Here is a 24,098-nt window from a genome sequence, read left to right as displayed (position 1 = left end):
TTTATAGTATCTGCAAACTTGCTGGATCCATAGAATCACCAAGGTTGGCAAAGACCTCCAAATTCACCCAGCCCAGCCATCCACCTACCACCAATATTTCCCACTAATCCCTGCCCCTCAGTACAACTTCTAAACAATTTTTTTTAAATATTCCATCTCATCCAGTCTGCAGTTCATCAGTTTGTTGAGGTCATTCCAGGAGACAGCATCAAAACTCTTGTGAAAGTCAAGATAAACAACATTCACTGCTCTCTCCTCATCCACTGAGCCAATTATCTTAGCAAAGAAAACTATTTGGTTGGTCAGGCTCAATTTCCCTATTGCAAATCCAACGTGTCTACACCCAGTCACTTTCTTGTCCCTAATAATTTTGTTCTTCCTTGTGAAGTACTGCAGTGAGGCCATTCAGCCAGTAGTTACGTGAATACCTTCTCTTGCCCTTTTATGACCAAAAATGACCATGGAATAACATGCACCTGGCTGCTCAGTACACAGGGACTTCTCATCAGACCTCGCAGGCCTTTCTGTGTCTGAGCTATTTAGGTGCTTCCTAGCTTGATCATCCTACACAAAGAAGTCTCCTCTGTTTCAGCCTTTCCCTCTGTCCTCAGGGACCTGGGATTCCTCAGCACAGATCCAGCCAGTAAAGACTGAGGTGAAGACAGCATTGAGTATCCCAGCCTCTTCCATGTCCGTTGTCCCAAGTTTCATCATCCTATTCAGCAGCAGGCTTGCATCTTATCTTGCCTTTCTCTCACTTCTGCTGTACCTACACAACTCAACCTTCCTGCCCCTTTGTGCCTCCTGCCAGACTGCACCCCCCCACGGGTCACGTATCCAAATCTTTCAAAACACTGTACCAATACAGATAAAACAAATTTACAATACAACTAAGACTTCCTTTCTCTAGAATAAAAAAGATCATTAAGAGAAGGAAAGCAAGCAAAATTCTGACAAAATTTCAGAACGGGATCAGAGATCAGATGGAATGGAGTTTCCAAGCTCTTTGTCGGACTGTATCTTCAGACTACATGTTCTACATGGGTTTGCCATTCACTGAGAATTCTACAAACAGCAGTTTTAATGAACTTTTATAAAGTTAGTGCTATTTAACTCTGACACTGCAGATACAGCCTCCACTTGTTTTCAGATTTTCAAAGAAACCCCTATTTTAAACCAACAGCAGAAATGCACACAAACTTTATTAAAAAATCACATTTGTGGAAACAGATAATGCTGCTGTGTACAGAGGCCCTAGCACAAAAATACACAGGAATTTTGCACTTTTCCCTTTTCTCCAGACTTCACCACAGGGAAGGAACAGAGAAAGAAGCAAACTTTATATGAGGAAAGAAGGATCAGAAGTTTCTGATGGGATGACAATGCCTATCAGTCAGTACAGCACCTAAGCTACAAAGCAGTATTTCTGGCAAAGTTATTGATTCTGTAACTTGGGGAGAGTGCAGACTGGCTGTGTGACATTGCTCCTACTCACTATCAATACCTACCTGCTCATGAAGTCTTTACTACCCATCCTCCTAAAAAGAATACTGAGAAAACTTTACACTTTGGACTGTACTTGCAATTTTCAATTCTTTTTTTTAAAAAGCATACACATTCCTAGACTGATTACAACTAGATTCTTCTTTTGTTTCCTTAGGATGTTTTCTTTTAGGCAAGAGAGCAGGAAAGTCAAATTCAATTTTTTTTTCCATATAGGAATGACATTTTGGAGAACAAACCAGACACACTAAAGGCTACAATATCTGCAACAACGTGAAGCAGATGTTTCTATGGGACTCTGAAGTAATTTTGATGCTTACAGTAAGGCAAGTAAAATATTTTCAGTGAGAATATGAAAACCTCTCCTCAGCAGGAAAGCTGACAGCTGGTGATATTGAAGTTTGATCTATACGCACAAAGATAAAGATCGTTGCATCTGCAGGTTGCTAAAGAACAAATTAAATGGGAGGATAGTTGTGAAATCTTCCTCTGAAAGTAGTGAAAAGTCTTTCTTCCTTTCTGACTACACAGTATTCTTACAGACACTGACTTGCCTTGCAAGTCTTTCCTTTGAGGCCTGGCATTTTTCAGCTGCCTAACCTGACAAGTCTCCTGCACAGCTGCTATGGGGGTCACTGAAAGTAATGCTTTTTTATTTCCATGGAAACCACAACAGATACACAGGAGCACTGGTAGAGCAAATTTTCAGCTACAAAATTCTATTTCTCAACATTGTCACTATCATTAGCTGATTTGTACAGATGAGCTGATTGAGACACTTCATTCTGTGGTATGATGGCTGTGCCTCCCAGAACATGGCTTGCCTTGACATCACTGTCACCACTGCTAGCACAGTGTACTCCTTTTGAAAAGAATTTCTCACAAGCTACTGAAACCATTATTTGTCACCCACACAGTGCATGAAGGCAGTAAAAGACAGAACTATCATCACTTCTAAACCAGGTATCAGTTTACAAGATTTATGACTACCTACAGATGGGTCCCTCCCCACTCCTCACCATGCTCACATCCACTGTTTGATCTCCATAGACATTTGCCAAGTGTTGATGAATGTCAATGGGCGCCATCTTTTCCACATGGAAGATTTCAATTCCACACCTCTGCTTCCTCTGCACTTACATGTTAGATGTCATTCTGTCAGATTGCCACTCTGCTGCCATTTGTCACATGGCAACAACATGGAACAGAATATTGGCAGGAATGTCTGACCTCTACTGACATATCACCAATATCTGCCTCTGATGTTATGAGCCAAGAGAGTATAAGGGCTGCTCCAAAAGCAATGCCTCCTATTTTATTACAAGAGCAATGCTATAAAACTAAACATCACATGATTACACAACGTAAGTTCTTCAAGCTATTAAGGGATTTAACACAATCTTGTCTTAGGAAATGATAAAAAAAGATCATGGAAGTGGCTGTTTTTCTATAGCTTACAGGAGCTGCTACATATTTTCCCAGTATCTTAAGTGGTGGGAAGAAGTGAATTCCAGCAGACTCCCACCAGTTACTACAGAACTGAGTGGAACACTGTCTTAGCTGACAGCAGATAGGCTGTAATGAAGTGATTTCTTGTTTTATGCCTGCTCAAGTTGGAAGAACTTTTGAGAGACATTTGATTTGCACCTGGCTTTGTCAAAAGAAATACCACAAAGTTTCTAAGTCACTATAACCAAAACAGAGCTAATGTGCTGCTTAGGACCAAATTGTTCAATGAGACAATGTTTTTTACTATTTTAAATAAGCAAGTTTATCCAGTCAGGTTACATCTAGACTAGAAATATTGTGCTGGGTGCTGTCTTATCTGTTTGCTGCAGCACTATTCTAACACTACCTGAGATTCCTTTTTTCCCCTTGAAAAGTTTATGTTGAGTAAAGCAGTACTCATTTGTATCATTATATAACATGTAAGTCCATGCTAGAACACACAGTACTACAGTCCTTTAAAACAAACAAACAAAAACTACTAAAATGCTCCCATTTCTGTCAAGGTACAAAGCTACCAAGCTTTGTACCAAGCTACTATAATTTCCAAGATGCCTTATGCTGCAGTATTTCACAGACAGAAATTCCATTTTGTGTTCTATAACAAAAGCAACTCTTAATTCACAGGAGTTCCTCAGGTCAGTTTCCTTACGAGCAATTTCCTTACTAAGAAAGTAATGATGACAAAAGCCATCACTAGTGCAAGCCTTTGTCTCTAAAGTGACATCAAATATAGCACATTAGTCCATCTTCTGAAGTTCTCTGATCCAGAGTGTTCAATATAATACGCATGTTTTCATTTTTTATTTCAAGTCAAACCTAGAACCTACACAATTGAATATGGAAGACATTTTTTACAGTGTACGTAGCAACCTAAATAAGTATTATAAAATCACCTTAACAAAGTCTTATCTATACATACATATATTGCTGCAACTAAGATCAAAGTTTTCACTTACAGTGTAAGCATTCAGACATATTTAAAAAATGCAAAATATCCTACAGAAGATCTGAAAACATCTCGCCAAAATAGGGCTGAACAGTTTAAGCTGTGCAGAGCAGTCAGCAGTGTAATGAGCTGTGTTACCAAAAACCTCCCTATGCTTACCAGTGGCGGCCCTCCCAAGAATATCGTCCCCTGTTTGCCAACAATGATGCTCTCATCAGCCATTGCAGGTACGTACGCGCCTCCTGCTGTGCAGGATCCCATCACTACTGCTACCTAGTAGGGAAACAAAAAACGTGAGTTAATAATTGCTTAACCCTTAAACCAGAAAATGTGAGCACACAGCTACTATTATAGATTGTATTGATCTTAACTTAGGCTGTTGGACAACACTGTAAGATTACTTTTGCTTGACACGACAAACACAATATTTCAGCTTTTATTCAAAAGCAAAAAACAACAGGGCATCTCTCTAGTTTTCAACAGTCTTCGACACTCTGCCTTTAGACCTCCCCACATGAAAATTCACATATGAAGTACTGTAAGTTACACATATGAAGTATTTGAAGAGGCTTACATTCTACCAAGGAATCTGTCCTGGCCACTGAACTGTAACGGTGAAATCTGGAAACTGTTCCTGGTATTCACACTTAACTCAAGGAAGAAGTTGCTTATCAGTGTAATTCTAACACTGTTAGCAGCCTTCAAAGAAGACTCCTCACATCTACTAAGTACGTGACCAGTTCTTCGGTGCATCAGTGCTGACAAACCTATGCCACAGTAGCTCTGCTCCTTCAGGGTGTGTTATTTAACTCATTATTTGCTTTAGCACAAATAAATGCTTCGCTCTTATGTGTAATTTTAATATCAACCAGTATCCAGCTTCCACTGGTAGTATTCTGGTGACATTCAAAACAAAAAACAAAAAACCACACACTGACTTGATCTCATACATAATAAACACTGCAGCAGCAAACAATCCTGAAAGAGAAGTTACTCTTAACTTTTTGCTCATGCTGAAAAACATAGGTGTGTTTAAATTTAATTCAGGTCTTATTTTCTCTAATGCATGTATTGGATTATCTACATACTGCAAAATTAAAGTCAGCCTGTTAAAAAGCACAGCCTCAAATTTTCTAACCAATGCTATGTTCTGACTTAATTCTCAGAATTAATTCACTGAAAATTACCTAAAAAAGCAACAAAAAATCAGCAGTTCAGCTTTCTTGTTGCATCCATGCCACATGAGTATGAGAGAGCATAAGAAGCAGCTAATGTGAAGCTAATCACTGCATTCTGATTCACAGCTATACAGACATCAGAGCAATTTAAAGCTGCAGTAGGAGTATAATAAATTAGTCACAGGTAAAAGTGGAGGGAGAAATTAAAAGCAGCGCAGGCAGCTGGGAAAAAAAATAAGCGAAAAAAAGCAATTACTGTATGGTCAAAATTGAGACAGGCTGATGAGTGAATTGATGAAACAGACCTTCAGCCATAGTAACAGCTGATAAAAACAATTTCCAAGCTCCTATGCTTGAAGAATTAATGTGAGCAGAAATCACAAGCAGTGCTATTTCCTAATTAATACTACTTCCTAATGATGCATCCTCTCAGACAGGGAAGATGATTCTAGCTACCACAGTCTGTTAGCACAGAATCAATAGCAGATTTACAAAGGCTAATAGTGCTCTTCTGAAATGAAACAAATGAAAGAAACAATTCTTAAACACATTCATTATGTATTTTAAATGAAGGAATAACTTCAAGAACTGAAAAGTTGTTTCCATCCTCAGCCCTCTATAAATACTTTAAGAAAGTAAAATTTTCATTAGTGTCATTTCAAGAAAATTACTTTTATCCACATCATACCAAACAGTAAGTGCATAATTAAAAGGCAAACCCTTCAAACACTTAATTTTGATTAAGGTCACTGTCAGTCTACAGTGCTACGCTAACGAAGCACTACAGAGATAATTCCGGACTTTATAAGTGCATGAATGTTTCAAGGTATATCTAAAAACAGCAGCATGACTTAAGGGACAGGACTTTCAAGCAAGGTCCTGCATAACCTCAGTAATTTCAGCCATACTCATTTGGTTTACATATTCATCTTCGACATGAGATCTAAAAACTACTTCTAGAATACCAGATAATGACCGGAGTCCCCAGACTCCGTTAAGTCATTGAAACTAAAAAAAAAATCTTTCAGTACAACAGCCATGTGAGTCTCCTTTAACAATAAAGTCCTTTGTTCATTTCAGAAAATATGTAACAGAATCTGACGATACAGAGAAAATAAACAAGGATGATCAGAAATGTAAAACGTTCGTATCAGGAACTGCTAAGTAAAGTTGAATTGTTCAGCCTGCAAAGGGGATAAATGACAGAGCTGTGTAAGCACGGGAAGAGGCCAGGAGCTTATTGACCAGGCAGCAACTTCACAGAAAGAAACTGGTTTACTTTGCTGTACACCAGGATAGAAAGTTCTGGTGTTTGGATGTGGTTATCTTCAAAGACTCTTCTGCCCTCCTTGTGGCCTTCCACAGGTGCCAGCTGACAGATCCCTTGGCAAGCCAAAGCTGCTACAGTCCTGGGTCTTTATCTTTCTACTTACCTTCTTCACTTACATCTGGATCTTACCCTCTGCACCCCACCAAGGCTGCCATCAGCACTTACATCCTCAAAAAGCTCTACACTTTTCAGAGTAACAGACCTACTAGAGCACCTCTCCTAGTTGGCCACCTGCATCAAAAAAATGGCCCTCAACACATTCCTGAAATATCCATGACACAAAACCATTTCTAAATGCAGGAACTGTGACTAAAAGTCACAATGATTCTATGCATCATTAATACATTAGAAAATGACTTCAATGTCAGAGCAGCTTTATTATACAGTGATCCATATATAAAATGGCTATATAAATACACACATACCACTCTTAGTAAAAAGTAAGTCTCATTTACTAGCCATCATCAAAGGGGTCCTCACCTTTATAGCAATGATGCAGAATAATCAACTGTTTCAAGAGATTTTTTACTGCTTCCTTACACAAACCTACTTACCATACTGTCAAGTTCTCTTTTCTCCCACTTCAAGATAGGAGCAGGTAGGTCATGCAATCAACATTAAGGCCAAGAAAGAAGACGGCCATTTCAAAATGATGACTTTCTGTGGATAGTTAATATGTTTACAGTGCCTCTAATCTCCAGACTGGGTCATCGGGTCAGCACAACTCTGTGCTGTTTAAAATAAAGCACTGGTATAACCCCCGAAATCAGACAAAAGCAGCAAGCATAAGAACTAATTAATACATTTCAACCTCAAGTTAAAGCAAATTACCTGTGGAATTCCTTGAGAAGACATGATTGCTTGATTATAGAAAATACGACCAAAATGATCTCGATCTGGAAACACTTCTGCTTGCCGAGGTAAATTTGCTCCTCCAGAATCAACTACAGTAGATGAAAACACATCTTTGAACAGTGTCATATACAGAAGTTAGTAGTAAAACATCTGCATGTTATTTAAAATAGCCACCACATGCTAATGTTGCATGCATTGTCATTAATCTAGGTATGTTATGATACACTTCTTGAAAATGTAATGCTAGCAACATCACATATGCAATTAAGCAACGAACATCCACTCTCCCCCCAGCAAAAAAGACCCTCAGTTGTGCTGAGATGCAATCCAAATTCCTTACATAAACTTTTAAATTCATCTTAGTGCAAAGCATCTAAACTAAGAACACTTTTGGCATGCATCTTAAAATCTATTTTTCTGTTGTGAGTCTATCACAAGTTCTGAAGAAGAAACTACCACTAAATGCCCTTGAAATACATAACACGTGTAGTTTCACACACTGATTATCCAGACACACTGAAGACCTTTTACTGTCTTCAGAAGCTTCATTTTTACACGCCCTTGCTTCATGATGTGCTTTACAAATTACAGGTCGCTGACTTCAGCTTTTGTTCCACTCCAGAAACATGAAAACATATCAAAAGATTCTGAAGAACAGAAGATGAGAAAGAAATGCACACAAATGCCAAGCGCCTCTAACCACTTTGGCTTCTGCCAAGTTCTCTTCCTGTGCAACAGTCTACATGCACATTATCATGTGCATGCCAATAATCTCCCAAATTCAGCTCTACTGTGAAGCAGAGCTTTGATTCTTTATTCTGCTCTTGTAGAACAACTCTCTCAAATGCAACATCAACTCTGGCAATGAGACAAACTCCAACCTGGTCACTACTGCCAGTGAAGTGCAGTAGCCGATGCCTGAACACGAAAGAAAATGCACAAGTGACTGACTCTCAGTGACAAATGGCACCCAGTGTCCTCATCAGGCAACGAACACCTACATGGGGACTACTGATGGAAACAGAAAATCAAATGGCATGGAAATGACATGTTTAAAGTGCTGGCTGAATACAGACCACTCGACACAAGCACAGGCGAGTTCCTTGACAGGCAGAATGTATACAATGACTATACAACTCAAAGTTGGAATACAAAAACTGACTTCACAGAATCATAGAATGGACTGGCTTGGAAGAGACCCTTCAGAGCATCTAGTTCCAACCTCCTGCAAGGAGTTGCTGTGGCCAAATTGCAGGACCTGGTAACTGGTCTTAGCAAAGCTCATACAATTGGTCTCAGCCCACTTATCCAGTCTGCCCAAATCCCACTGCAGGACCTTCCTGCCCTCAGGCAGGCAGACACTTCCTCTCAGGGTGGCATCACCTGCAAACTTGCTGAGGGTGCACTCGATCCCACTGTCCATGTCACCCAGAAAGATGTTAAACAGCACTGGTCCCAGCACCGATCCCTGAGGAACACCACTCATCACTGATCTCCACTTGGACGCTGAGCTGTTGGTGGCAAATCTCTGTGCAGTCATCCAGCCAACTCCTTAATTCACTGACTAGTCCATTCCTCAAATCCCTTTTTCTTCAATTCAGAGACAGTTGCCCTTCCTTTATCCACTGACACCGTTACTCCATCATAAAAGGCTACCAAGTTTGTCAGGCGGGACTTGCTCTTGGTAAAGCTGTGCTGTTTACCACCAATCACCTCATCTGTATTTTCCATGTGCCTTATTTGGACCTTCAGGAGGATCTTCTCCACGATCTTGTAAGGCACAGAGGAGAGACTGACTGTCCTGTAGTTCCCGATCTTCTATTTTTGCCCTTCTTGAAAATGGAAGTTATGTTTCCCCTTCTCCAATCAGTGGGAACTTCACCAGACTGCCACGACCTTTCAAACACGATGGAAAGCAGCTCAGCAACTTCATCTGCCAGTCCCCTCAGAACTCCTGGATGGACCTCATCAGGTTCCATGGATCTTGAGGTTCTTAAGGTGGTCTCAAACCTCATCTTCACTTACAGCAGGCAGATCTTCCTTATCCAAGTTCCCACCTTTGATTTTTACAGCTTGGGCGTTGTGACTAGAGCCCTCACTGGTGAAGACTGAGGCAAACAGATCAATGAGTACCTCAGCTTTCCTTGTGGCAAGGTATCCACTTTCCTTCTGGAGAGGGTTCACATCCTCCGTGGTCTTCCTTTTATCACCAAAACACATATAGAATTTCTTCTTGCTCCTCTTAATATCCCTGGCTAGATTTAATTCTAACCAACTTTTAGCTTTCTCAACCTGATCCCTGGCTTCTCAGACAACTTCTTTGTAGTCCTTCCAGGTAATGGTTCTACTCCATTTGGACTTTCTTTTTGCACCTAAGTCCAGGAGGTTCTTTTTGATTCATGGAGGCCTACTGGCAACCTTGCCTGCCTTTTCTTTTCTTGGGATGCACTGCTTCTGGATTTAGAGGAGATAGTCCTTGAATGCTGACCAGCTTTCTTGGACCCCTCTTCCTTCCAGGGCACTACTCCATGTCACCTTGCCAGGCAGTTCCCTGCCAAGGGAAAAGTCTGCTCTTCTGAAATTCAGAGTAGCAAGCTTGCTACTTGCACCTTCTTTGACATCCTGAGGATTTTGAAGTCCATGATATCATGGTCCCTGCAGCCAAGGCTGCCCTTGAACTTCATATTACTCACCAGCCCCTTCTTGTTGATGAGGACAAGGTCCAGCGTAGCACCTTTTCTGGTGGGTTCCTGTACCATTTGGAAAAGGAATTTATCAACACATTCCAGGAACCTTTTTTCATTGCTGGTGCCCTGCTGAGTTGGATATCTATTTCCAACACATTTTTCAAAGGCAAACCTATGTCCCATATTTCCTGTCCATAGTTCCATTAGGACTTAAAATGGCAGCATGACACAGTTTTGCTCACTGATACATTCACTAAAAGGTAAGAGCTGTCTGGACACACAGAAGTTGTTAGTAAGTCAGACTAAAAGAGAAGTAATAGCTTTTTTGCAAACAGCAAGGCTAAATTTCTTACAGCTTTCATGAACAACAATCTCAAACAATAATTACAGCCCTCCTCTTTTCTTTAAAACACCTTCCACTGCAGTATGACAACTCTACAAAGCCTCCATCCATGCTGTCACCTGTCCACTCCACCAATACTTTCAAGTTCACATTTCTCCTAATCCTTCACACGCTGTCACTGGCCAGGACCTACCTATCTTTATGCTGACTTTTTAGTTAAGTGCCCTCAGTGGTGAACCAATCAATGCCTTTGAGCCGCTATGCCAAGCAGAACAGAGGACTAAACCATCCTGTTTTTCTAATAGGGACAATACAAAGATAATTACTCTGTACTCTAATGCTTCCTTACATACACAAAATCAATTGGCCTACATACTCTATGAAATCTCACAGTAATTTGGCTGAAGTTAGTTAGTGAATTCAAGGTAGTAGACTGGGATTTGAGAATGAAAGGCAGACAGCACTACACAAAATTCCTACAAATAGTATTTCTATAAAACCAGGTACTGTTCTCTAACATACTAAGAACATTCAGGCAACACTATGGGATTGATAGCCATGAATGACAGAAGGAAAGAACATGAATAAAAATGAAGTGATAAAAGTGGCACGACTACATCTGTGTTCTGTGAAACCAGCTCTACATTTGTGTTGAGAAGGTAGCATAGCAAGACTTGCTGCTAATCTGCAGAATTAACATGGCATTGTGAAAATGCATCTGGACAAATGTAACTGAAATACATACCTGGTTAGTCATATCTGGAGACTCATCAGTCTCGGTAATACTTATTAAAAGCAGCAGTGTTTTACCCAGAGGTTATGAGATGCCCTCGACAAGGATTACTTGTTGTTTCTGCAATGTGACTTACCCAAATATATGCAAGGCAGATGGTTTTGCATTGCAATTTCTTGAGCACGTAAGTGTTTTTTAACAGTGATGGGATAGTAGGTACCACCTTTGACAGTTGCATCATTGGCAACAATCAAACATTCCACCCTAAAAATAAAGCAAGTTTATGGGAGATAAATGTATCTGTAGTAAATAAATACATTAGTTGCTTAAGAGCTGCAACGTGACCAAGACACATGAAACCTCTAGGATGGTCAAGAGAGCAGCCCTCCTCAATTGGAAGCATTCCCTTCCAATGCACATAGTAACAGCAGTCTCAGCACTACAACACTCTGCTTCACAGTTCCTTAATTCCCCAAAGAAATGCTGCCTAGTGTCATATTTATTTTCAACAATTGTTTCAGTGCTACTTCTAGTAAGCAAAACTAATTCTCAGCCTAGAATCCAGTCCTCTCTTTTGCAAATTGCTTTACTGATTCACTAATCTCTTTATTTCACCAGACAACAGAAAGTCTACGCCTGTCTAACTTCAACAGGCTAAACACTAACTGAAAAAAAATCAATTCCTTTAGACAAGACTGAATGAATTAAGATGCTAACTTCGCTGATTTTTTGGATCTGAAATGAAATACTTAAAAAAGCTAGTAGCTTAATATTGGAAACTGAAGAAAACAACACCTTCTTCCTTCTTTCCTTAACACCAATCATAATACGTGATCAATAATATAGATCACTTGCATCTCTCACCCAGATATTCGTCCAATGCCTGTGATAATACCTCCTGCTGGAACCTCTTCATTACCATACAGCTGGTAGCCTGCAAACTGGGAGAATTCCAAGAACGGAGACCTAATAATGACAAATACCGTAACAAGATTTTAAACATCCATCAGTCTAATAATGAGTCACCAGTGAACCTCACTTATAAGATTCAATTTTCTAAGATGTGATTAAAAAAACCCAACAGATGAGTATTGCAAAAAACTAAAATTCCAAATGGTGACAGAAACTAATAAGAAAATAAAGCTCCTAGAACATTACCTGTGAAAGAGAATTTGATGTGTTTTTAAAAAGAGAAAGTACACACCCTGGATCAATCAGTCTGTCAATTCTCTCTCTGGGTAACAACTTTCCTCTTGATGTGTGAAGCTTACGAGCTTTTTCTCCACCTCCTGTGATACAAGAGTCATGCATTAGGCTTACTGAGAACAGACAGATAAATCACCAGTTATATTAAAATTCAGAACAGAAGCCCTGAAGAGTTTCCAGTTTTCTGTGTATGGACTTTAATAATGCATTTAATAAATAACATTTTTCACTTCAAACAGATTTAAGATATCGATACAAATGCTTGCCTTTCAGAACTTATTCTTCCTTCCTTGCCAGTCTTGAGGCAAAGACACTAATAAACAGTTGTCTGAAGCTTTCCCTCCAAATGAAAACACAAATTCACAGAGGAAAGGACAGCAGAAAGCTTCTCCAAATGAGTTCAAAATAGCTATGCTGAATCCAATCTTCAAAGAGCCAATCCAATGAGGATTCATCTCCTCAGATTACTTCAAAACAGTAGGCAACAGATTTCAGAAACACGACATTTAATATCAAAGTTTACTTATCTTTGCTTCATTTCAACCTTTTACTTGAGGCCAACCTAAATCATATCTTTTGCTCTCCAGAGCTTTGTATCATTCAATGCTTGAGAAATCTCAGTTTCACATCCGTTGACACATCTCAGCCCCTTCATAGCAACAGCTTATATGAACAGTGCATTTATATAGACAGATCACTGATCCACCCTGTCAAGCTAAAATTGTCTCCCCCTGTCCAAAGTAAAGAACTTGCTTTCTTGCTAACATTTCTCCTGAGACTTCTGTACTTGTCAGCTAAGCATTGCTGCAACAGAGCTGTTAAGCCTACCGGTCAGACCTTCCTTGTTACCTCCTTCCTTAACCACTATGATGTTGTGGTTTAACCTGGCAGACAGCTAAGCACCAGTAGTTTGCTCACTCCCCCCATCCCAGTGGGACAGGGGAGAGAACTGGGGAAAAAAAAAAACAGAAGCAGAACTTGTGGGTTGAGATAAAACTGTTTACTAAGATAGAAAAAAGGAAAAGGATAATAGCTATCACTATATATATTTATCAGTGTATGCAACAAGTAGTGCTCAAGCAATTGCTTGCCACCTTCCGACTGATGCCCAGCTTGCCTCCCAAGCAGTGGAAGAGAAAAAAATAAATCAACTCCCACCCCCTTCAAAATTCCTTCTGCGTGATGTCAGATGGCATGGAATATCCCTCTGTCTAGTTAAAGTAGCTAAGCCACTTCTGTTCTCTCCCAGCTCCTTGGGCCCTTGGCTGTGAACAGCCTCTGCTCTGTACAACACTGCTCAGCAGTAGCTATAAACATCAGTGTGTTATCAACACTGTTTTTCTCTTAGAACCAAAACATAACATCACATCAGATACTCTAATCAAAACAATTCCATCCCAGCTGAAACTAAGACATAATTTCCCACAAGGTAGGCAGACCAGAAAGTCCACAGCTTATTTCTGATTCAGTACACTCATTAGGTCTGCATATCCAGCCTAAACCTTGCACATGCTTTCTAAACAGGTCTCTTTCTGCACAAGTCTCTCAAACATTTCATATCTACCCACAAAGCTAATATTCTCACCATCCCACATCATGACTACCACAGTGTTTTACCTGACCTTGGCAGATACCATCTTACCTTTCCCATTTACACTTGCAGTGCTGCTGCAAGAACCATTTTCCATCCCACGATTTTTGTCATCCCTGCTCTCCTCACGCTAATCATAAACGCTTGCCCTGCAGGCCTTAGAGATCTTCTATTAGTTTCTCTTCCAGAACTGAGAAGTTCAATCAACGCTACAGTAACCCCCATCCTGGAGCAGCCTCCCTAATGATGAAACAAACTGGGGTCATTTAACCTGACAGCTCCTCCTCAACAGCTCCTCTACAGCGATGCCTACTAGATTTCAACTTAATGTTTCAAACAGGCTGTGACTGCCGCTCTTCACAGAGACAAGGAGTACCTCAGTTGCTTCTTTTGCTTGACAACAGAAATCCACTTGTTACAGCCTGTAAATTCTTTGGGCAGGGATCCTCTTCCTGTTGCTTGGGATTACAAGGTAGATTGTATGGGTTTACAAAAGTCCCACTCACAGAGCAACAAGGAATGAAACATATATTAAAAAGACCTCTGTCAAGAGGTCCTTCTCCAAAAGACAGCCCTTAGAAAGAAAAAGAGTTTGCAGCTATCCCTCAAAACTCCTCAGTGTATATATCCAATTCTCCTCATATACCTGTAAGACAGGTGAAGCAATCATTCACAAGGTACATATTTTAACACCCTGGCAGAGCATCTCTGAGGCTTTAGTCTTCTATCATACGATAAGCAAGAACAGGAAAGATGCAGCAGTGAAGAAGGTCATGACCATTAACTGATAAGCCACACAAAGAACTACTGAATGGTCTCTACACTCATACAAAACAGGGAATCTATGGGATTCAACATATCTTGATGAAAGCCTAGAGTTTTCATATACAGCAAGTAAGAAAAAGCAGAAAGCTCATGATCTTAAATGTGCTCCTCTAAAACCACAGAAGAGATCACATTATATAAGAAACAGCATACAATATGTTACCACAATGAACGCTGCTAGAGAGAGAGTTAAAGCTGAGTGCTTTAAGCATCTGTAACCTTTTTTCCTATCTTCAGTCAACTGGAATTAATTCAGGAGGTCTAAGCAGTTAAGACGCTGAAATAGAGATATTTCAACCTTCCAAACCGGTATAAATTTGCCAGCAAAACGACACCAGGGGTCTTTGTAAATCCCTTTACAAGTGAAAAGACAAACAGGCAACTTGAACAAAAGCACACTTGTCACACCAACCTGTTGTAAAAGCGGGTGGGAGGATGAAGCAAAGAAGCAGGTAAAGAGGAAAGTGCAGCAGTAAAAGCCTTTTGTTAATAGTCTTGTCTATTTTTAACATACTGCCATTAAATTTATTAAAGAAACATACTTTCCACTGATATTACAAAAAATTAAACCACTCTAAACACCCAGTTTTCATTATTTACTTTGCTTACTTTGTGCCTCATTAGGAATGAAATTAATCTTTTGATTATATCAGCCCTGCTTTAATTTGTTTCATTTTCCCAGTAATTTATCTGCAGCATTAGGATAGACCTAACCCACCTGACAAGCAAATGCATTAGCTAAACACTGTGATAAACTAGTACCAATGCTACGGACTTTTTTCTTATTTAAACTCAGTTACTTTAAAAAAAAAAATCAACTAAATTTTCAACCAAGCTCACCTGGATATAAACTCTAAGGTTTTCAGCTGATGAAAGAAGATTTAAACAGATGACACACATTTCTGTGTGACTCTTACAATCCATCTAGCATGTTGTATCTGAACAAGCAGTAAACATACAACTAAAGGGAAAAATAATTACAAAGAAAGGAAAAGCACTCTATTTGAGCAATAGTTTTAACAAGCCTTCTAAAATCTGGACTAGCACACTTACCTAATCTGATTTTTTCTGCTTCTTCTTGGAGTTTAGTGACCAGGGCTTTCATTCGTTCATAGTTTTCCTAAATGGGGAAACAAATGTTTCAAGTTCAACCATAGGCGACAGAATGATGCTTTAATAAAGAAACACAGAAAACAGTATGCAACATTAATTTCTTTCCGAATTTTCTACTTACCTTATTAAAATACTTGCTCTGTATTGTCTTTAAAGAAATAACATTTCTACCTGTATGTGGGTTTCCTTATGTCATCCCAAGGCATTTAATACACAAGCTTCACGAAAAACTCTATGTTTGAACTGTAAAAGCCCACTCTAAGCTTAATGAACCAATACCAAAATTTGTCATTACAGAGTTCAAACTTTATTTTTCGGATTTTGTTAACTTACTGGTGTGTGTTTATTTGCCTTTCACAAATATAACTTTGTAAAATAAATCATGGGTACTCAAATGAAGTGCTGCTGTGCCTCTTGTGCCAGAAGATGAATGACCTAGAGTGAATTAACTTGGCAAAAATGTCTGTATTCTCTATTTAAATAGAACACAAATATAAACATAAGGCTTTCAAAAGCAGGAAAGTGTGACCTTCTTGCCAACACTCCTCTTAGAATAACAAAGGCTCTTGTAGCTTTGGGTATGAGTTATCCAGTAGTCAGCTCACCACCAGTGCCCTTACAGTCGTTTTTACCACTTCTTCAGGATTAAAAGGTATTAGTCAACCTTAATGAGGCTTTTCAGATATGTTAAGAACTATGTAACTTCTTTGAGAAGGGTAACTGCAATATAGCAAAAAGGTTTATCAACTGCAGCATGAGAAAATTCAGTGTTGTCTATTGCTCATTTAGAAGATATTAAAGCCTAATTTGAGAGAAAAAAAATAATAATCTGAAGACTTTATATTCAGAGGTGAACACAGAACTAGGGTTACCCTAGTAAGTAGCAAGTGCTGTAGTTCAGTTTCTCCAGCTCTGAATCACTGAAAGGCACCACAATGTGAAGGGCAAACAGAATGAAAACATACACACAGGCCAATGCACTCAGAGTGGTTTAGCTGTCCAGAAGGACTTTGCAAAGGAAGCACTTCTTGCCCCTTGGTCCTAGCAATTCCACCAGCAGGCACACGTGGCTGATGGGTGAGATCAACACTCAGACATCCTCCACCAGAAGAGGACACTGCAGCAACAGGTCAGTGTGTGCCACCCTGGGCTCTGGGCGGAGCGCATGCAGCGCAGTGCACAGACTGGACCTTCACCCGTCTGTTACTGTGCTGGTGCTCTTTTCTTCCTCAGCTGTGAATGACACAGGAATGGCATACTGGAGGTTTGGTGACCGGGAAATAAGAACAAATCAGCCACGTTTGTTCGTCTGACTGCTGTCACTCACCACTGAAGGAAACAAACCCTGATCTCCGTCCCTCAAAAGACCAACTTTAAATCCACACTTGTAAAGCTCTGTCACAGCACACTCAGCTTCTTCACACACTACTGGGATTAAATATTCATCTTGAAATAGGAAAAAATCCAGCTAAAAATGGCAGAGGGAATTAAAAGGGGCACAGCAATTACAGTCTTACTTATCTGATTCCGGATTAACAACTTCTGTAGTTATTTTATCTACTCTCCTGCAGGAAAATTCACGAAAGAATTTCTTATGCCATCAGTAAAAATATCTTGCTCCAATACTTGAGTTAATTTCTGACCTTATCTTTCATGTCTTTTAACCACAAGACATTTCTGCATATTACAAAGGAAAAGCAAGGACGTGTATGGGTTTTGAACACACGCAGAAATGGCTCCACGCAGGATCAAACTAGCTCTGCTGTATCTTTTTGGCCTCTTAATGCCAAAAATGCAAGTGAATGGACACACCTTCCTTCTGTAAACCTGCTTTTGCACCAGTAGAGTCTATAAAATTCTGCTCTTAGTGTGAGGGCTCCTAGGAACTCAAAGCAGAATCAAGAAGTGAAAGTTACAGACTGATCCTAAGATCCTAATGAGCTAAGTGAATTACTGCTACCTAAGCAAGGCAGCCGTAAGAGCTAATCCTGAGAGCCTCCACACAGATTCTCCTCTGTTTTCCAGAATTTTGACTCACTGCTAAACTACGTTTTCACATGTCTAGCTTTACAGACAGTGTACATTATGAAGGCCAACCTGTCTGGCTAAACTGACAGCCAGAAGGGCAGACACCAGCTACAGGAGGCGAGACCTTCATCACACACTGCTATGCTCTCCTCTGTTTGCACTGTTTTTCTCTGCATACCAATATTTTTTTCAGATTCTTTAACACCTCACAGCACTTTGTGTCTGTAAAGCACTGCGTGCACTTACACTGCTGCACTAATTAGACTTAGCACTAACACTACCAGCTCTATTACTGCTTGAATGATGTAGCACACACTCCTCCAAGGTGGGCTTGTCCAGCAGCTTTTCCTGCATTAAGTCAGATTGAAAACTGCTGCCAACATACACAAAAGCTAGACATGGAAGTAAAAATAAAGTGTTCTACAAGGAGTTACCCAGCCTTGGCTTTTGGGATTTAAAGGTGCACACACAAATGCAAATCCCCTGACAGCTTAGCTGAGTGAACACATTTATTAAACTGCTGTTTTTCTGCTTGTTTGTTTGCAGACGCAAATCCACGTGCACGTATTATGCGCCATTATACACGTTTACATACGTGCATACAAACACATTCGTACAACGAAGACTGGCATGTACAAATGCACACGCTGGTGTCCCACGGAAGTTTCTGCAGCTCGGTTTCTGCAAAGCCACATTCAGAACTGCATGAAGTGTTTCACATTTCTTCCCATCAGCTCCGACCCGCTCCTAAAACCGCCCTGTTCTCCACAGCAGCAACACAACTTTCCCATATAGCATCGATACGAGGCGATTTACAACGCCGTCACGGCGGTGGGATTTAACTCCACCCGCATCTCCTCCCTAAGGAGAACGCCTTCCGCGGGCAGCCCGGGCACTGCGCGCCAGCCCCTCCCCCTCTCTCGAGGAAGGGAGCCGCCAACAAACGGCAGGGAGCTCCCAGCTCTGGGAAGCGCCGCGCTTCGTAACGACGGAGGGTTCGCTCGGGGACACCGAGGAGCACCGAGGCGCCAAGGCGCGCCCCGAGCCCCCGCGGTACCAGCCTACCTGGTAGAGCGGGGAGCCCGCGTCGGGCCGCGAGCCCACCGCCGCCGCCTCGCCAAAGCGGGCGCGGGCCGGGCGGGCGGCAGCGGCGCGGGAGAGGAGGCGGCAGCGGCCCAGCAGCATGGCGGCCCCACAGTGCCGGCCGCGCCGCCCGCTGCCGCCACTCCCACCGCCGCAGCCAATGGGTGGAGGGGCCGCCCGCCCTCAGCCGCGCCCGGCGGAGCCGTGAGGAAAACGTGACGTTGCGGTTGGAACGCGTGATAAACAGCGCGGGAACGAGCACGGGAGTCATATAAAATAATTTATTTACATAGTTTACACGACAACTTTCTTTCAAACAGAAAGCGCGTTGGCGATTATACAGGCAGAAGTCCCGCTGAGATCCCATCGCGCAGCTCTTCCATTGCCATACCCTCCTCCGGTACAGAACACAACGCGACCTTCTCTCGCCTCTATTTAAAATGTTCTTCGAAACAAAGTGCAAATGGAGGGAACAGAAAGCGCGGCCTCAATGAACAAGATAGGTAAGGCACCTTAAATCTTAGGAATGAACAGTTATTTTGTATCCTGTAATACAAATGCAAACTGCACGCAATGAAATGCGCAATGGTTATCAGCTCAGAAAATACGGCAATTATTTCATAGCCAGATCCCCAGAAATGCATTCTTAGGCTATGTCAGTGCAAACAGGATTGAAACATGCCACACAGTCAAGAACTAAGCATCTGATTAAATGAAGTGTCTGCAAGGTATACATTGAACTTAACGCATACACTCATCTATTTCCTAATGTTTACATCAAACGTTTCAAGTTAAATGTGTTAGGCAGAACAAAAGAGCCGAGATTTCCAAGCACAGACTGATGGTGGTGGATATCTTTATGTGTGTCGGGTTTTTGTTTGTTTAGTCTTTCTTTTGACAATATGCTGTTCAGAAAGTCAAGCTGGGATCACCAGCCTTTTCACCACCTCTACAAGATGCTGCTGCAAGCCCCACAGAATGGCTGGGGCTGGAAGGGACCTCAAGGATCACGAAGCTCCAATCCCCTCCACCACAGGCAGGGCCACCAACCTCCCCATTTAATACCAGCCCAGGCTGCCCAGGGCCCCATCCAACCTGGCCTTGAACACCTCCAGGGATGGGGCATCCACAGCTCTCTGGGCAGTGTGGTTGACAGAGGTCTCCTAATACAGCAACTTGCAATAGCAGTAGTTTTTCTGTGTATTTTTCATTATTGACAAAGTTTTAAATGTTCATTCATAAGCACTGCCAAACATTCTCAAAGTATTCCAAAATTCAGTAAATGATTACATGAGAACATTTGCAAGTAAATTATTACCCAGCCCCAAGGTGAAGATGGGTTTCTGCAGAGCACAATACAATTCAAACTTCTCTATTATAACAATTTCTTTTGCAAAAATATTTGCTGTTAATAATTCCCAGGAGAAATAGCTGGACTACTTACATCTACATGCTCTTTTTTTGTGTAATAACATTTAAGAATTACTTGACCTCTCAGTGGCTACCTGTAAAAACTCAAAAGAACTTTTGTATTTTAACAAGACAATTTTCCTACGCAAGGAAAAAAAAAAGCTAAAATCTCAAGCTGCACCAAACTTTTATGGTGAGTTTCAGTACAAGCAGACGTGGAACATGAGGAAAATGTTCAAATACAACTGCTTCCAAGTAGCAAATCCTTCAAGCATCCTCACTGTCGTTTAAGTCCAGTTGTTGGTGCTGCTTTGAATAAGTGCAACAAAGGACATCACTACAGACATATACACCTACATGCAGAAACAAGAAGAAACACCATCTAACCCCTTTGTTCTCAAATTTAGAAGATGTCCTGGTTCCAGCTGAGACAACGTTGATAGCACAGCTATGGTTCTTGCTGAGAGATGTGTGCAATCCCAGGGCTCAGTGGGGAAGAGACACCACACAGGACAAAGCCAGGACAGCTGGCCTGAATGAAGCCAGGGGTTTACTCCACACCACATAACATCGTGCAGAAGCTGTGAAGATCTGGGGAGGAGCCACTGATTGTAGTTCGCAGGGCATCAGTCGGCAGGTAGTGAGACCTTGAGTTGCCAGCAGGGCATCAGTCAGCAGTTAGCTGGGTGTTGGCTGGTGAGTAGTTGCACTGTGGAGATATTTATCTTCTAGCGCATGTTTGTCTTCGCTTTTCTATCTTAGTAAAGAGTTTTACCTCATCCCACGACTTCTATTCTCCTCATCCCACCTTGTGTGGTGCTTAGCTGCCTGCTGGGTTAAATCACAACACAAGGAAACTGGCATTTATACTGAGAAACATTAAACTCTTCCTCTCGTTCCAATAGGACGTTTCCAAAGGTTATCACTGTGTAAATTAAATGTTTTTCAGGTTTTTCCTCTATGCATTTTAAAGCAGCTAAAGTCATTTGGCTTTTCAGGCTAGGGTCTTTTAAGCCTTATGTAAGACATCTTAAATACAAAAATACATAATTTGGAGGTGCTAATAAAAATACCTGCAGTGTTGAACAGAACTTATGATGGTACTTTCAGTATTTGCATCCTGATCTACAGAGAATACACTGTAAATAAAAGGTTTTCCCTCCTAACATACTAATACAGCATACTTCACAAAAAGAAGTAAAAAACTTGTATAATCAGTATCACAGTCTTTAGCATTAAATTCAAAGGAATAGCTTGTCACAAGAATAAGCATATTTTGCATTGCACTTTTCTGGAAGACAATCATGCACCCATTACCAAAATCCAAACAAGTGAAAATGAATCCCACAGCCACTGTTCTGGTCCAATGATACCAACAAAGTGGTTTAGCTTATGTCAACCTTTTGAAAGCATCCATTTAGAAGAAAATGATTCCATCCTTATGGAAGTTACTAACAGTAACTGATGCTAAACTTGGCATAACTAATATTAAAACAAGTAATGTTTTCCTAAAAAATAATGACTTCTTATTTAGTTGTACTAAGATCCCACCATTTTTAGAAAGCCACTTTGCTATTCTGGGTCATCTACTTCCATGAAGATGTCACTGAAAAAATACTCTGAGATTTTGGTTGGCTCCTCTTCCTTCTCTTGATCTTCAGCACACTGGGGAGGCTTCTTGGACGGCTCATTATGTGGAGCCTAATAGAAAAAGAAAAGGCTACTCATAACAGAGCACATGTGCACGCACATATAAGCCTATGTAGATGCTTGTGCTGTCAATTCAGATAGCAAGATTAAAAAATTAGGAATTATTGGAAAAAGGAAAACAAGTAGGTTCCCCTCTCATCCCTCTGCTGGCACTAGGAATATTTCTGCAGCAAAAGCTGATAAGGATTTTGAGATGGACTGCATACTGGGCAGCGGTCATTCCCTTTGACTGACTTCACATATTTGCTGTGGGTGTCTGTTTAAACAGAGAACTATTGCTACAGGGTAATTCAAAGCCATAAAACTTCACAAAATAACCATCTTGTACCTATACACATTAATACAGTTATCAGCAGAGGCCCCTCACAGCTTTACCTAAGTCTTGAAGGAAAGCACAAACCTTGTGCAACTTGTGCAAAAGTAACAGAGTAAAAAAATGGGTCACAACTCTCCAAGAAACCAAAGCGTTCAAAGACACACGCGCACAGAGACAGCAACTTAGTTCCCTTTTAAGTCTCCTAGACATGCGCAAGTTAGGATCCATTCACTGCAGCAGACGAATCTCTCAAAGCCTGAGCACAGCATGCCCCCTACTCACTCCTGAGACAACTAATTCATTGCTTCTCACATCTCAGAAAGGCAGAAACATTCAGAGGCAAACATACCGTAACTACAGCATCAGCAGTTACGCTGTGATGCTCCACAAATGATGATGTGCTTCTGGAGGGAAAGGAACAAGATTCCCTATCATCCTTATTAGATGGAGTTGTTTTTTTCAGACTTTGCTTTGTGGTCCCAGTCTGTGGGTTTGGGATCTTTCCTCTCTTCCTTTGAATTTCTTCTACAGATTCAGAACTACTTTTTCTGCAAATTAAAGATACAAATCTCAATGGTTTTCATCCACTCCACTCAAAACAAGTACAGTCAGAATGTAATAGAATTGAACCATAAAAGCAATGTATAAATAGCATTACAGGAATCCAGTTCACCATACAGCAAACACACACCTCAGAGATGCTTGAAAATTCTTAAGGAAAAAAACAAGAAGTTATCCCAAGGACTTCTGTATTACTGATTATTCTGGCACATGAGGAGTTTACAAAGTGTTAAGAGGAACACCTATCAACCTCCACTCTGGAGAACAAGAATATGTCACTTGTCTCTGAACCAGAGCCTGTAATTACCAGATGTTCAGAACAGCTTCTGAACAGAGACACAGACCTGAAGGAAGAATTCAGAAGAGCACATCATGTAATTAATAGGAAAAAAAAACCAACATGATTCCCAAGGATTGGACTACGTCGGACTCTCCTGACTATCTACACCAGAAAGAACCCCTGTTGCAGGGCTTCAGCCTTGCTGTTGTATGCAGTTACACAGAAGTCACAGTGACAAAGTATAGAGTAAGTACACACTGTACCAAAGCTAGTTCTCATGTTGCTAAGTAAGAATTTACAGTTTAGAAAAGCAAAGATTCTTAATTTCAATTATTTGTTACCCAGCTGCTGCAGACATCTCAGATACAAAGAACCACTTTTGTTGGGAACATAAATGTAATGAAAGAGCAAATAACAGGATCAGGACAGACCTGCGGAGCACCACGGTCAAAAACAGTGTGTACAAGTACAACAGAGAGAAGAAACTAAAATATTTGAATACTATAGAAAAGTATATTAAAACAAGAAAACATAGTTCAAGTAGTTGGATGGACAGTTAAGAACAATATCCTCTGATCTGTCAGGGTAGAAGGTCCAATGGGGAAAAGACTAAAAGTAGTACTTGTAGAAACACAGTGAGTACTACATCCCCATCTTATTGACAGAAGGCCAAAAATCCTAACGAATGGGTGGGTGCATATATCTAAGCATTAGACAGAGCTAGAAAAACAATTATCCTAAGTCTGTATTACAGCTTCGTGGATATCTGTATCTGAAGAGGCATCTGTCAGTGCCTAAAGAGATGTATCAGTAACATCCCCTGGTCAATCTGTCTATTTAATAATAATCTAAATCTATTTAATATCTAAAACACTTCAAATTTCAAAGGAG

General features: G+C 40.7%; 2 protein-coding genes across 7 annotated transcripts in view; both read right to left on the bottom strand.

Moving 5' to 3' along the window:
- The window catches only part of MCCC2 (methylcrotonyl-CoA carboxylase subunit 2), a 34,186-nt gene extending 15,152 nt beyond the window's left edge, over positions 1-19,034 (bottom strand). Inside the window, exons 1-7 of the mRNA XM_048932091.1 lie at positions 18,913-19,034; positions 15,760-15,826; positions 12,289-12,373; positions 11,949-12,050; positions 11,221-11,348; positions 7,298-7,410; positions 4,118-4,231 (exon numbers count right to left, since the gene is read on the bottom strand). Of these exons, the coding sequence (XP_048788048.1) occupies positions 4,118-4,231; positions 7,298-7,410; positions 11,221-11,348; positions 11,949-12,050; positions 12,289-12,373; positions 15,760-15,826; positions 18,913-19,032 (729 nt within the window). The 5' untranslated portion in view covers positions 19,033-19,034. The remainder of the gene's footprint in view (positions 1-4,117; positions 4,232-7,297; positions 7,411-11,220; positions 11,349-11,948; positions 12,051-12,288; positions 12,374-15,759; positions 15,827-18,912) is intronic.
- A 155-nt stretch (positions 19,035-19,189) lies between these two features.
- The window catches only part of BDP1 (B double prime 1, subunit of RNA polymerase III transcription initiation factor IIIB), a 62,259-nt gene continuing 57,350 nt past the window's right edge, over positions 19,190-24,098 (bottom strand). For 4 of the 6 annotated variants that reach the window (XM_048932072.1, XM_048932077.1, XM_048932075.1 and 1 more), the window contains exons 39-40: positions 22,716-22,914; positions 19,190-22,041 (exon numbers count right to left, since the gene is read on the bottom strand). In XM_048932072.1, the coding sequence (XP_048788029.1) occupies positions 21,913-22,041; positions 22,716-22,914 (328 nt within the window). In that variant the 3' untranslated portion in view covers positions 19,190-21,912. The remainder of the gene's footprint in view (positions 22,042-22,715; positions 22,915-24,098) is intronic. The other 2 variants (XM_048932074.1, XM_048932073.1) reach the window with 2 other exon arrangements.

The sequence above is a fragment of the Lagopus muta genome, chromosome Z (assembly GCF_023343835.1).
Source record: "Lagopus muta isolate bLagMut1 chromosome Z, bLagMut1 primary, whole genome shotgun sequence".
Classification (NCBI taxonomy): domain Eukaryota; kingdom Metazoa; phylum Chordata; class Aves; order Galliformes; family Phasianidae; genus Lagopus; species Lagopus muta.
The sequence above is the reverse complement of the archived record's forward strand: the minus strand, read 5'-3'. Positions and strand labels throughout refer to the sequence as shown.